The sequence below is a fragment of the Symsagittifera roscoffensis genome, chromosome 1, assembly GCF_963678635.1.
Source record: "Symsagittifera roscoffensis chromosome 1, txSymRosc1.1, whole genome shotgun sequence".
Lineage (NCBI taxonomy): Eukaryota > Metazoa > Xenacoelomorpha > Acoela > Convolutidae > Symsagittifera > Symsagittifera roscoffensis.
The window spans coordinates 37,343,385-37,357,607 of record NC_087062.1 but is presented as its reverse complement, the minus strand read 5'-3'; the positions used below and the strand labels follow the sequence as shown (position 1 = coordinate 37,357,607).

At 36.8% G+C, this 14,223-nt stretch overlaps 1 protein-coding gene across 1 annotated transcript; it reads right to left on the bottom strand.

Moving 5' to 3' along the window:
- Nucleotides 1–4,399: 4,399 nt before the first annotated feature.
- Nucleotides 4,400–11,088, bottom strand: LOC134843790 (uncharacterized). Its single transcript, XM_063860074.1, has 5 exons — nt 10,854–11,088; nt 9,634–10,332; nt 8,922–9,327; nt 7,817–8,185; nt 4,400–7,681 (listed from the first exon to the last, which is right to left on the bottom strand). Exons 2-5 carry the CDS (start codon nt 10,282–10,284, stop codon nt 4,473–4,475), a joined length of 4,635 nt encoding a protein of 1,544 aa, XP_063716144.1. The 5' UTR covers nt 10,285–10,332; nt 10,854–11,088; the 3' UTR covers nt 4,400–4,472.
- Between the last annotated feature and the right edge of the window lie 3,135 nt (nt 11,089–14,223).

Sequence of the window (14,223 nt, the reverse complement as noted above, 5' to 3'; positions counted from 1 at the left end):
ATGATACTTTTTTTCCGTTAACAACTTTGTTCACAGGATGAGCTCTAATTTCAGGATCTCATTTTCCAGCTTGTTGCACGTTTAACACCTCGCATTATTGTGCCTAGAGTTGATTCGTTACTGGATCTACTGGTAAAAAAATTTCAGATATAGAAGTTTTTTTGTAGGCTTTTAATTGATTTCGGCAAAATTTTGTCGACCTATTTGCCGGGCGTTTTTTTAAAATTCTTTTCAATTGATTATTAATTTCAATTCAAAAAAAGTAACATGATGGAAGTTTTTTTTATGCACGTTTTTTAACACGCCTAAATTTTCATTTTGAAAATGAAAAAAAAAAGTCAGCAATTTTTTGATTTTTTTCCCATTTATTTTCAGTTTTCTACCGAATGCATGGTTTCTGATTCTAACTACAAATTCAGTCAACGGCCTGGCGCGTTTGTCGTTGAGGTAAGACACTTGTTTGAGATGGCAAAGGCCTGTGGTTCGAATCCGAGTGGGACCTGTTTTTTTGCAAACTTGATTTTTTGTGCTGTTTGTGGCTATCGTCCGTCTTCTTATTTTTCTCGGCTTGATTCACGTAGCCCGATTTTTTTTTGAAGTTTCAACTTTCCCCCAAGTTGCTGTAACACCCATGCTTGAGACGATAGAGCCCAGGAGTTCGTTTCCAGTCGGGACCTGTTTCTCAAGTTGAAAAGTTTTGACTATTTTGGATTTTTGTGTCTGCTTATTTTTGCTGACTTAGTTCCCACAAAAAAAATGTGTTTTGAAGTTCGACTTATTTGAAGCATTCGGAAAGCTCTTTGTAAAGTTTCAATTGTTCATGTATCTGTGTTCCGAATATTTTTGGGCTTTTTTGCTTTTGCAATTGTTTTGACAAAAACGATTTTTTAAGTTATGTTTTCATTTTTGTTCATTATTTGACTTCAATCATATTCATTCATTTTGAATCGCAAGTGTTGCGAAGTTCAGCTTCGCCTCTGATCTCTGGTTAAAAAAATAAGGAAGCCCTCAATCAGGCAGGTCTCTTATCTCGGCACATTTTCAAAAATCCTTTTGTGATTTTTAAATCTCCGGTGGTTTTTTAGATTTGCAAGCTCATAGTGGCATCGTACCATGGATGTTCAAAAACACATGTTTCGAAGTTTTTCTAATAATTGGTCTCATAGAATTCGCTATTGATAAATTTCTGTTGATGTGTTTCATTGCTCAATTTGTCTGTCCAAATGCCGAGGTCTTTTTCATTTTCAACTTCGTTGAACTTCTCGCCTTCGATTTCACAATTTCTCACTGAATTCTCTTGATTACTTCTTATAGTAATCTGCTCGCATTTTTCACGGTAAAGTTTGAGTAAATTTGTAAAAAAATTTTCGGAACAGTTTTCTTTTGCCCGTTAGTGGTTTTGCTTACGGAATACGCCTGATGTCTTGAATTGGACGATATACTTTAGCCTCTTCCGCGAAAATGAAGATTCTTACAGCTCAAGAATAGATCCAGAATAGCATCAGGGATCAGTTTTAGACCAAGAGCAGAACTGGACCCAAAACTGATCCCTGGAGTATTCCATTTATACTGGTTTTGTATCCGCTGGTGATTTTTCCTTTTTTTGAATACCGCAGATATGTTAGATACTTTCCGTTTAGAACTTCCCGCGGTGAATTTTATTTTATAATAGTAGCTTCCGATATTTGGGTGGATTCAGCTGAAGTGATATACTCCAATATGTAAAAGATAAATACAACATCCTCGAAAATATTTACCATTATGAACTTTGGACGTATTCACTAACTATTCGACTACAGAAAGTTCCTTGTTGAAAATGTCAGCGAAATTACAACAATAGAAAACTTGCTTCTGGTTTCCCATTTTGTCTTGATGATTACATTTTCCACTTTCAACCATGGCCATATGCAAAATCAACTCATAGGTAGGACGGCATTGTTGCGTGATCTCTAAAATGAGACATTGTGTTTCTGGCACAGTTCCTTTCAAGTACTAATTCTTGAAATATCAAGCCTGTAATATAGAGCGGTCTTATCGTTTGCAGCTGTAACTAATTTTTAACTTTGAATCTATTTTTTAAAGAAAATCGTTCGAATGATCTGTCAATGCGGAAATACGAGAGCTCTGAAGAGGATTTTTCAATTTAAATTTTGAACTGTTCCTGAGTTTTATGTAAAACTTTTAGTTCGATATGTGGGTGTCGGAATTTTTGAACAATGTTTCTTTGAAACGAAAATTATCAAGGCTTATTAATAGATATAATCATACCAGAAATTCCCAAGCATCTATCTATTGAAAAATGTTAGTCTAAAAAGATTTCGTTTTGATAACATATTTTTTACACGAAAACTAGGCTGCTTAATGTTAAGATCTACTATAACAAACTGAAAAGACATCTTCATATTATCGAATGCGCAGCTAGTTGATCGCCTTTTTTGAACTAACGTTTGCGGGATACTTTTGATTGTTAAAAGTTGTCTGGTAAAATTTTACTTTGATTTGATCCAGGCTAGGCTCTAAGTGGGCTGCTATGAATTGTTTGTCTATTCTTTCCTGTTATATTGCTTTGAATGATTCAATAAGTTATAGTTTGTTTGTATCGGTATAAATAAATTCTTATTTTTTCCGCTTTGTTGCCTTAGAGCGTTTCTTAAATAATATCGGATAATAAAATGAAGATTCCCAGCTTTGGAAATTATCGTCTTTGTTCTGATTACTGCAAATGTTTTTTTTTTGGAAAGGTCCTCGTGTGTCTATTAGTATTTTTGTTTGTTTTTCTGCTTTTTTCGCACGATAAAAAGTTATCAGAATGTGTCTTAAATTTTTAACAAATGTTCATTATTCAATCAAAAAGAGTTGATTGATGTTTTTGCTTTTTTGTTTAATTTTGAGCGAGTAAGTGTAATAAAAGGAGAAGTTTTAATTGAATCCGTGATACTCGAAAATCTTATTTTTACTCCAGAAAAACATGAGTGTGTCTGACTATATACTTGCTTCTGGCAATATATAAACTGCACCTGACATAATACTGTGCTGATAGGCAGTGTCAAAAAATTCTAATTTAGAAATGATTTTTGTCTGACGCTTCAGAATATTGTTTGAGTTTCAAAAAGTTTTTGCATGATACAATAGCTATTTTTGTGGGAATAATTTGAAACTAAAACAAAAATTGAAACAAGGATAGCCGGTTACTGTGCAAGTGGCACGGAATGTTTCGACCATAGACTTAAAAAAATACGACACTCATAGTTAAATTAGCAAATTGAAAAACATTTTTTTCAGAAAAGTTTCAACTCTTTGTCTATTTGCATGTTTACATTAGTTTTATTAATTTATCAGAACGGATTTTATTTCGCCTTCATTCCTTCTTTCTTTGTACTTCAATTTACTATTTTTAAAACTCTTTTGTTCTTTCTTTTTTGTGTTGTATGGTCGATGTAGAACTCACCGAAAATAAATGAAAAGAATTAGAGTTAGTTCTGAATGTCATTTGAGTTAGTTCTTAAAACATGGCATTTAACTAATTGCATTATTCTGTTGAGGTTAATTTCTTAGCAGTAATTTACCTGAAATTTGTAACCGAAAGGTATAGTTGACCTCTATGCTCCAGTGCTCACTTTTTCGAGGTGTTTTGATGAAGTCACGTTGTCAAAATATGGGCGAACCGCGTAAATTTCCATCAATATAAAACTCTCAAATCTAGTTCTCGAACGTAAAAGTTTTTGAAGTTAAAAGTAAAATAAAAGTCAAGGTTACATAAGTCATGGCTATGACGAAAGTTACTTGAAAATGAACTTTTTTTCTGCTGTTTTTTGAATTTTTAGAAAATTTAGATTCCAAAAATAGTCATTTTAAAATTAATCTGAAGTAAATTTACTCAAGTAAAACTAAGTTTTTACGTTTTAAATTAAGCAATTGCAAGCTTTTAGCAGTTAAAATATCACTCAATGCAGTCCGATGATTAATGTGGTACCTGATTTGAGTGGAAAACAACAAAAAATGAAAACACACCCGAATACAAAGTTCCTCCTCATTTTCATTGGTCGAAACAGTTAGTTCCTTTTTGCTTTAAAAGCCAAGTCCAAAATTTTGCAATTGTTCAGTATCAAAATTTTTCGGTAAAACTGGCCTTTGCGATATACAATCTTGTTAGTGATTTAAATTCCGAAAACTTGAATAAAGGAAATCTTTGCAAAACAAAGCTGTAATTCCAGATTTTCTCAAAAACTTGCATGAAGGAAACCTTTGCAAAACAAAGCTGTAATTCCAGATTTTCCAAAATAAGAGAATTCTGCAGACAAAAAATTGGGCATCAAAGAATGAGAAAACCGGAAAAACAGTAGCTTTTGTTCTATAAAGTTTCCATATTTAAGTAATAAATAATTTGATAAAAATGTGATGATGATCTAAACCTTCAATTGCAAAGTTCCAAAATAAATAACATTTTACTGCACTTTGAGTCCTAAGATAATTCAAATCCATGTTGGATCTATGGTTTTGTTGCTCGCATTTTTTTGCTTTTGGTCTTTCGCCTTGACTGTGTTGGTTCCGTCCTTGAGCTTAGCTGAGATTTCGAAATAATTTCGTTTCGCCCTGAAATCGTTCTCGTTCAGTTTCATGAAATTTAGTGGCTGTACTATCTTTTGCTTCGTTTCGGGGAGCCTGGGAACCAGTGAGGGTTGCTGAGGAGATGGTTTCTTCAAGGGAGCTTTAGAATTAGGAGGAATATATCTAAGAACAGGACTCTTGCCACGCTCAAGAGAGTTCCTTGGAGTCACTTTTGGTGAGCTACGAGGCGAAGGACTGTTTTTGCGACTGGACCCCTTGTTGAAGCTGCCTAATGCAACATTGAATCCCATTTTTTCATCATGTGAACTGTTTCTCTTTCGCTCTGATCTAGGATCATCTTCATTTCGAGACACTGGAAATCCGATTTTATAAGAGGGAGGCTCGTGCTCTTTATGGGGGATATTGGGATCAGACATGGATACAGTATCTGCTGATTTTGACCTGTTAGGATCAGGTCGATGGTCATAACTTTTTCGGTTCATGTGCTTCTCGGGTCTCGAGTTGATAGGCTGTGATTGAGGAATAACTCGTACTTGCTTGATAGGGTGATCATAATGTTTGCGCGGAGCTTCCTTCGCACGTTGAGTGGAATTTGTCGTAGTACTTTGATTGGAATTAGGCATCTTGGTTGTATTCCTGGACGCTTCCGACTTTTGCGAGGCATGGCTTCGCCTCTTTTTCTCTCGAAGACTTGGTTGTCTGTTTTTGCTTGACGTGACCCTGGGAGTTTTCCTAGCCTTAATAGGTTTTTGAATTTTATCCGTGGGATCAACGTCTTCAGAAAACTTAAGTTTCCAATCATCATAAGATATAAGGTTCACAGCAGCCGGAGTCTTAAAGTTGTATTCTACGACTGAAACGGGTTTCTTTTCGGGTGGTTTGTTTTCCGTTTTGCCATTGGGTTCCTTCGATATTTTAGGAACTGGAATTTTAGTTTTCCGTTTTCTGGGATCGTCTGAAAACCTGCAATCGGTTACCATGGAATCCTTCAAAATAGTGGGAGTTGAGGCGTAGGAAATTTCACCCTCTCTTTCTGTTTCGTCTAAACCTATAGTAAACGAGTTTTTGCTTTCGGATTCTAACGTGCTAGTGTTGAGTGGCTTAGAGTTGCTACTCCTGGGCACATGGTTAAATTCGTTCGGTCTTTGTCTTGATACTTGAGGCAGTGAATCAGCATAAAGTTGATCATTTAGGAGTTCTTCAATTCTTGGGTTGTTATGCGAAACAGGGGGAGAAACTCTAAGACTTCCAAACCTTTGGCTCATTTTGTCTTTAAAATCAGGACTTTCATGCTCCTCTAGCTCATGAATAGGCGATATCTTCCTATCTTGAGGCTGAGCACCAGTAACATTGGGGACTCTTTCGCGAGCAAAAGGTTCTTTATGATTTGCTCGATCTTGAGGTTTGGGTGCAATGTGCCTTCGTGACAATGGCTGCGGATTGAATACGGAGGGCTTGTTTCGTTCCAATTGAGAATTTTGACTGAACGAAGGTTCGTCTTTTTCCGGTAAAATTTCTTCGTCGGGCAAGGTTACAGTTTGTCTCTCTGGTGGCGTGAACGAGTCTTTGAACGCCGATAAATCTTCGTCGGATGAATTCTCTTCACTCATGGGCTGCAGTTCATTTGCACTTGTAGATGGATTAAAAAATTGCGGTGCGCTTCTTTCTAGATTTATTTTCTCCGGACTTGATAGGATGTCGTAGGTGTTGCTCGTTGAGGCAATTGAGTTGACGCTTTTACCACCTGGACTGCTGTTTTCCCTCGAGTACTGGGCAAAATTTTGCAGCGAGAAATCTGGATCATTAATTTGATTGGTCTGCATATAAGAGTAATTTTGCATAGGTTCTGGCGGAAAAGGTGATGTAGAGTTGTTTCCGGGCTCTTCAGTTTTGCTATGGAAGCCATTAGCGAATATGTCTCCAGGAGTTTGATATGCTGACTTACGAGAGCGATCTTCATCAATGAGAGAGAAATCGTCAATATTGACCTTCGAGTCGTCCAAAAAAGACAGATAATCACGACTGTCGTCATCTTCGTCAATAAAAGAAGGCCTCTGACTACAATTTCCAGGCCCTTGGTAGTATTTTTCTCCGTTTTTGTCAGTATAAATTGGCAATTTTCCAAAGTCTTCGTGTATAGGGTTTGTCGGATCGACGTCAAACTCGCGCGATATCTGTTTGACTCGGTCAAGTAAATCATCAGCGAATTCAAAATCATTGCCACCATCGTTTTCTGCGGCCCAGTTTCGTCTTGATTTGGGTCTCACCGGAGATGCTGTTTGAGGTGTGTTAGTGGGTGAGGGTTGCACAAACGCAGGTTTTTCAGTTGCTGGGACTATTCTAGAATATGGAGTTGGGCTACTTTTGAATCCCAGCGGCGGTGAGTTACTGTCCAGATTAACCAGGGACGCCGAATTGTGAGGTTTCAGTTTATTTTCTAGATTCGGAAACTGGTCATCAAATGAGTAAGTTTTTGATTGTCTGGCATCTGCATGCAATAAGTTTTCATTTGAACTTGATGGCTGTGAAATGGAAGATTTGAATTTTTTATTATATTGGTCATATGGCGATTTTGGTGGTGTAACAATACTGCCTGGCTGTAATTTTTCGGTTGCAGATTTGGATCGGTTTTCAAATTTCTTCCGATATCTTTTTTCCTCGAGTAGTTTAGTCAATTCGGCGCTGAGTAGATTTGATTTATCTTTTTCGACAGCACTGTTGCCTCTTGGCTCTGAGCGAGAAGGCCTCTGGTTTCGTTGTTTAGATAAATGGTACTTCGGAACCTGTGATATTCTACCACTTGCAGTGGGGGTGTCCTGAAATCGACTTGGAGGTTTGTTGGTGAACCTTTCTTCAGGGGGCTGGTTAGCGACTGTTTGCAAGTTCAATTGAGGTGGGTCAATGAAATCGGCGTCACTTATTTCTGGAATGAATCTGGGTTCCAGGGCAGCATTAGTGTTTGGAATTGGTGATGCTGCGAGGTGCTCTACTGGTACGACGGCGTTTGACTGGGAGTATCGACGACTGTCTAATTCGCCGTAAAGAGGGGTCTCCTTTCCATTTACGTTGAATTGCGAGAGATTGGTATCTGAATTCTCGGCGTCACTTAAGTCTGAAACATAAATACCATACCGAGTCATTTGAGGAATTATCAGATAATTATCTCTGCAATTATAAGGGCACGAATAGCAATTCAAACCAATAATGGAGGCTGTTAAGTCAGTTTTCCAAGTGCTAAAAATCATACCTAGCTTGGGAATGCTGACAGGTCTTTGCTTCCTCTCAGTCATCGGTGGCAATTCTTGCAAAATCCTTTTGGTTGGAGAATGTGCCTTCAGCTTATCAACTTTTTCTTTTGTCTTTCTGTCGGCCTTGCCAGTGTAGACTATGGGTTCCGGTTTTGCATTCGCGTCAAAAGGTCGTCTGGGGTTATACTTATTTAACAGTGACGTCACTACACTCTCATGATCGTGTTCGTCTTCGCTGTCTTCGTCACTCAGCACGTGACCATTCGAGACTAGTTTGTCGGTTGATGCGGACTTTGATGAGCCTTCATAGCTGTAGCCAATGGGATTGGGACTGTGTCGCTTAGAGCTCAGGTCAGGCAATGAAGGAGCTAAACAGTTAGTGTTTTGTTTTTCAGCGAAAGATTTTATTGTTTCGTCTTTTAAAAAATGCGGTGCGACTTTGTATTCTGGTGTGTTAGTTTTTTTGTTTTCCACGCAAAATCAGTTACCACAAATAATCATCGGAACGGGCCGAGTGATTTCAGTGTCGAGAACAACCGGTTTGAAGTTTTAGCATTTTGGTCTTAGATCTAATAAGGTGAGCGTGCAGTGCAGGCTTACAATAGCTTATTTATGCTTAATTTAAGCCGTGAAAACTTAGTTCCACTCGAGTAAAGTTAGTTTTTGGAGTTTTTAAGCGATATTTTGGGAACCAAAAACGTCTGCAAAAAAATTGAAAAGATTTTAAGATTTTTTTTTGTTTTTCCACAATAACTGTTTTCCAATTGGTCTATTTTATTATGACTGTAGAATATTTTTCGTTAAGATGCTTTTTTTTGTTTAGATCTTTTTATCACACCACGCAGAAAAAACTACCCTAATTTAAAAAAAAAACACTTTTTTTTGTATTTTTTATGACAATAGACAGAAAATTTTATGCTAGGTGCACAGAAACCGGCTATCCGCATTGTTAAGTCAATTTCTCATCTTTTCGTGAAAACCCGGTTATCCAAGGTTACGGAGAAATTCAGAATTTTATGCCGGTCTGACCTGTGGCTATGACTGCCTGAAAAAAATCAGATATAAAAAACAGGAGATATGAATATATGGTCTGTCAAAAATTACCGGATCCAGATTTTTGAGAAATTCGATCTGGATTCTGATTTAGATAAAGGTCTCTGGGTGGCTCATCCACCGCACTAATATTGGGGTTGCTCCTGCGCACAAACTCATCGGCAATCAGATTTTGTCTACTCCCTCGGGGCATCGCAGGAGTGCTCAGGGACTCCATACTTCTACTTCTGACCCTCTCATCCCCATTGGGAATGTAGTGACCCCGTTGTCTAATATTAAAGGGATCCTTTTCTCTGAGAAGTACTAGAGAAAGTTTTTCGAGTGGCCTTCTGAGCAGGTTGATGACCTCCATCTGTTGCCAGTAACGCAGGTGGTGTCCGTTCACCATAGCCAGTACATCGCCTATCTTTATTCGCCCATCTTGTTTACATGCACCTGCGTCCAACAGCTTGCGAACCTGCGAGTGCATACAGATTTTAGTGTACGGACTGCAGATAGTTTTATGCGTGCTATTTCTCAAAGAACTATCGTTAACGAGCGTATTTAAATCAAATGCTTGTCCTAATCCATAAATGTTTCACCTCGGCTCAAACAAGACAGATTGATTTACAAGTTTGAAATATCCGAAATTTTAAATGCTTTTTTGGCTACACGCCAAATATATATTTTTTGTGGTGATCCCTTGCAATACTTGTGTCATTAATGCGAGCGGGTTCTCTTATTTTCATTAGCGAAGTGAAATGTATAAATGTTTAAATCTAACATGGAAGTATCCTTCTAGGCGTTCGTCGTTTGAAGCAATCAAACTGAGTCCCAACTGCACACTAATCGGTTTGACGACTGACAGAACCACCGGGCAGAATCCATTTGGGATCCCAAACCTCCTTCCAGTCTCACTGTCAAGTGTCTCATTACTACTGCTCATTTTTGGACTGCGACCAGCTGGGTGCGTTTTGTTATGTCCCGAATGCTCCCGCTTTCTACCTCGCGATTTCGAAATGCTCTCGGCAACCGTCATTTCTGAATTAGCGAAATCTAAATTAAGCTGTTCGTCTTTGGCTATTTCGTACAATAGTGGCACACGTTTCTTTGGTACGCGTAAACGGCCGGACGTAATGTTGGTGTTAGAAGTTGAATATGCATCTTTATTTGGACCGAAGTTGAGATAGAGATTGTAAAGTGAAGATTGACTCTGCTGCGTAATGCTGATTGCCTCTTCAACTGGTTGTTTTTTGGTTGTTGCTGGTAAGAATGAAAACAGTTTCGGACTGTTAGTGAGGCTTCTACTGCGTGGTTTTGTATGTTTACTATTGCTATGTTGAGGATGGTTCTTACGACTGTTAGAGCGAGAGTTGCGGCTTCTGTCGATTATTGCACTGACTAATTTGGCTGGGAATAATTGAGAAGGGGCCATCTTTTGATGTGTTGCTAATCACATAAAGTGAATGGGCTGTCTTCAAATCTGAAGTAAAAATTGAGAATGACCAATTTATTGAACTTGAGAATTAAGAGGCATAGTGCGCTTTGGTCCAGTTTGACAAAAATGACTCTCACGAAACGGTGTTTCATTAAAAAACAAAAGTTTGTTCTCAGCGGTGTGCTAGAATTAATTAGTTTTCTCGTTTATGAGATTTGAAAACTTGTGACTACTCTTTGAAAAACAAAAAGGCTGTCGCATATCTCAGTCGGCTATGTTTTGTTATGAAAGAAGTAGCAATTTGCGTGATTTTTTATTCTTTCTAATTTATGAGTTATACAGTCCATCAAACTGGTGACAAGTACATGAAAACTGCGTTGGTTTGATATTGCTTTATCATTGTATGCTATTAATTTTGCTGATGAATTCGTCTCAAATTACAGTTTTTATGGTAGAAAGAATTTGGCCTGAAGAAAAACACTCCAAAATACAGCAGTTTGTCTGATTTACAGAATTGTGCCTCTGAGTCGCATTCGGTTACAATTTGTAAGAAAAACAATTTTTACCTGCCATTTTGAAGATATATTTTGATAAATGGTTAGGAAAATACACTTAATAATAGCTGAAAATATACTAAAATTACAGCGAAGTAAATTAGAGATCAAAATGAGAAAACATTGCAAATATGGTATGATCTATCACGTGTTTGCTGAATGGATAACTTTTTTGTTCATTGTTACCGCTTGTTGCAATGTAGAAAAAGAGCTGAAACTCAGTAGTGCTATATTTCGATCATTGTTGTTTCAGTGGAACAGTGTGGTATGTTTTTGTGATAAACTGGAACAGTTTCAAATTGTCATACAGTGTTGGCTGAATCCGTTTAAGTTTAGTTGCCGTTCAAAGTATAAGCACCGAAAGGAGCCATGTGTTGTCTGTAGCAAGTGGTTGACCAGTTTTGACATCTTTCTTTCATTGCAATTTGCAACTACTATTACAGTAATGACGAGGTTATAATGTTTGCGTAGGTTTTTTTAGTAAGCATTTATGCTTGTTAGCATAGATTTTTTTAAATATAAAACTTCAAACGATCAAATAAAAATAACTAGATGAAAATAACTGAATTTATGAGTTTTTTGCATTTATTTATTCGTTAAAGCTGGTGAAGGTCGGTTGATTTGAAAGGCCGAAGTTTTTGTTTGTGTATTTTTACATGTTGACGGTTTTGTCCCAAAATTCTTTTTATTAATTTTGTCCATACAATTGATGAACATTCATTACCTGTATGAAGATGACGATGATGATGATGATGTAGGCTTTACCGCCCATACTTATCGCAAAGGTGGACCGTATAATCAAAATGCTTGGCAGAATAAGTACGAGTAAAGAGCTCGTTTGAATGTCTCGTAGCAGTTCAAATTTTGCACAAAGATAGGTAGAGCGTTCCATGTCTGTATACAACTTCATTGTTTTGTTTGCTATTTTTGTTCCGACCATTTAAAAAAATGGAGAAGAACATTGTATTCGGGTGTTTGTTTTTTTTTCTTTTTCTGTTCCACGCAAAAACAGGTACCACAAATAATTATTGGAATGGGTCGAGTGATATAACATATTAAAGCCCTTTCAATCATGATTCGAACGACATTAAAAGTTTGAACGACAGTGTCGAGAAAAGCCGGTTTGAAATTTTTGATTTTGGTCTAATTTCGAACTAATATAGTGCGAGCGTGTAGGCTTACAATAACTTATTTAAGCTTACTTTAAGTCGTGAAAACTTAGTTGTACTCAAATAAAAGTAGTTTTTGGAATTTCTTAAAGCCATTTGGTAAACAAAAGTTAAAAATTCCGAAAATTTCTGAAATTTTTTAAAATTCAATTATTTTTTTGATTTTCTAGTCAGTTTTCTTCAAAAATTGTTTTCCGAATGGCCTATTTACTATGACTGTCAAATATGCCTAAGTTGGTTTTTTTAGTTCATATCTTTATCACACCATGCGGAAAAAAAAACAACACTCATTTGAAAAAATAAAATGTTTTTGTATTTTTCTAAGACTGGTCGGAACATTCTGTGCTAATTGCACGGTAACCGGCTATCCTTGTTCGATACTATATGATTTTATCAAATTGTTCCAGATATTGAAAAATGAAGAACGGATATGGGTACAAGTGTGATAGAGGGTTTCCAGTACAAACCAAATATGACAGTTGTCCCAAATCACGCTAATTCTAAGCAAATATAGAAATTAAGTACATCAATGGGTGGGTAAGCTGCCCGAACGTTTTCAAGAAGTTTTCTCAAACGTAGATTACCTGCCTCATTTGCGATAAATTGTTTTATGCTTTGATTGTCATCACCGAGACAATAATTTGAACAATTTTGAAGCCTTGTATTTACATTAGGGACCATGTTAGCTTCATGGGACCCTCTATCACACTTTAATCCGAAAATGATATCCAAAATTACCAGGACTATTTAATTTCTTGTCAGTGTATGAATACGCTTGTGATTACCAAGCGCTATCAAATCGGGATATTGAGTTTTTTCAGGTTAACAACACGTATAACGAAATTTTTTTATAGTTTGAAAATTAGACTTAAATTAATATTATATTTGTTAGCTAATCAGGCACACTTAGTCAAGAGGTAACGATTACGCATCTGGCAAGAATCTTTTGTTTTCAAACGGGAAAAATTACTTGTCAAAAATTCTCGGCCTATTGTTTGTCTGCTTATTTTGTCGGCTGAGTTGTTTGCTTGTGTAAGCGCTTCTTATTATATTTAAAAGTATTTCGATTTCTGTCTTAAGTTAGTAAATTTACCAAATGTGATTTTTTTTGCATTTTTTTGTTCGTTTGGAAGCTTTATTTGGCCTCCATTGTTTCGACAACACAATCACGGTGAACGAACTCTTAAAAATTGCAAGCAATACTGAGTAGGTCATTGTGACCTGCATTGATTTTTCAGTCTAGTCCAGCGGCTACCCCTTCATAGGTGGTAGACCCGTATTACTTAGATTTTCACAAGTTCTAAGAAAAAAGAAACAGCTAACAGAAAATGCGAGCTCGAAAAGAGTTCGCTTTCACCAAGTTCCAATGAATCTTAACTTTACAAAGCCAGACTCAATAGATTGGCCAGTGAATAATGCGCGTTAAGCAAATGAAAGCCATACCAAATCGCAAATGTTCACGAATTGGATCATTGATGGACGAAATTAAAAAGCATCTGTAGCTGCGTTATTGGTGGCTATTGTTACTAAAATTCCATGCGATCGTGGTGCAGATGTCTGAGGGTCGGACGTTCAATTCCGGCGCTTAGCAAAATTTTTTTTATTTTTGTATGGCTTATGATTAGCTTTTTCTTTAATACATTTTATGTTTGCTTTTTATAGCCATACTTGCCGTTTTCTCGCTTGTGTTCGCAAAGTGCAGCTTCGTTTCTCTATAATAAATGATCATTTAGTAGCCATGTTGCTCATGTTCAGTGAACGGAAGACTATGACATCACATTCAGATGGTTTGCATTTGCTGCTTTCCGTATGATCCATGGAGCCATGTTGCTAATGTTTTTCAGAGACTCAAAAAAACCGGAATAATCATCAAGCTCAGTCATTATGTACAAGAAGTTCAGCTTCTGAAGTTATCTATTACTCTTGGGTTTAGCAAGTGTTATCAAATCGGAATTAAGGTTTTTTCGGGTTAACAACAGTTTAGCAAAATTAATTGAATCACTTCTCAATTTCGGCTGACATGCTAAATTTCATGACAATTCGAAAGCAGCTCACATGCTCAATTTCATTAAAATTCAAAGTTAACTACTAAGTGGGTTCTAGTTACTACATGGTAGTTTCTCGGGAAAAATTCAAATTTAACTACTAAGTGGGTTCTAGTTACTACTGGGTAGTTTCTCGGGCGAATCGTTTTTTTCCGGCACAATTGATGT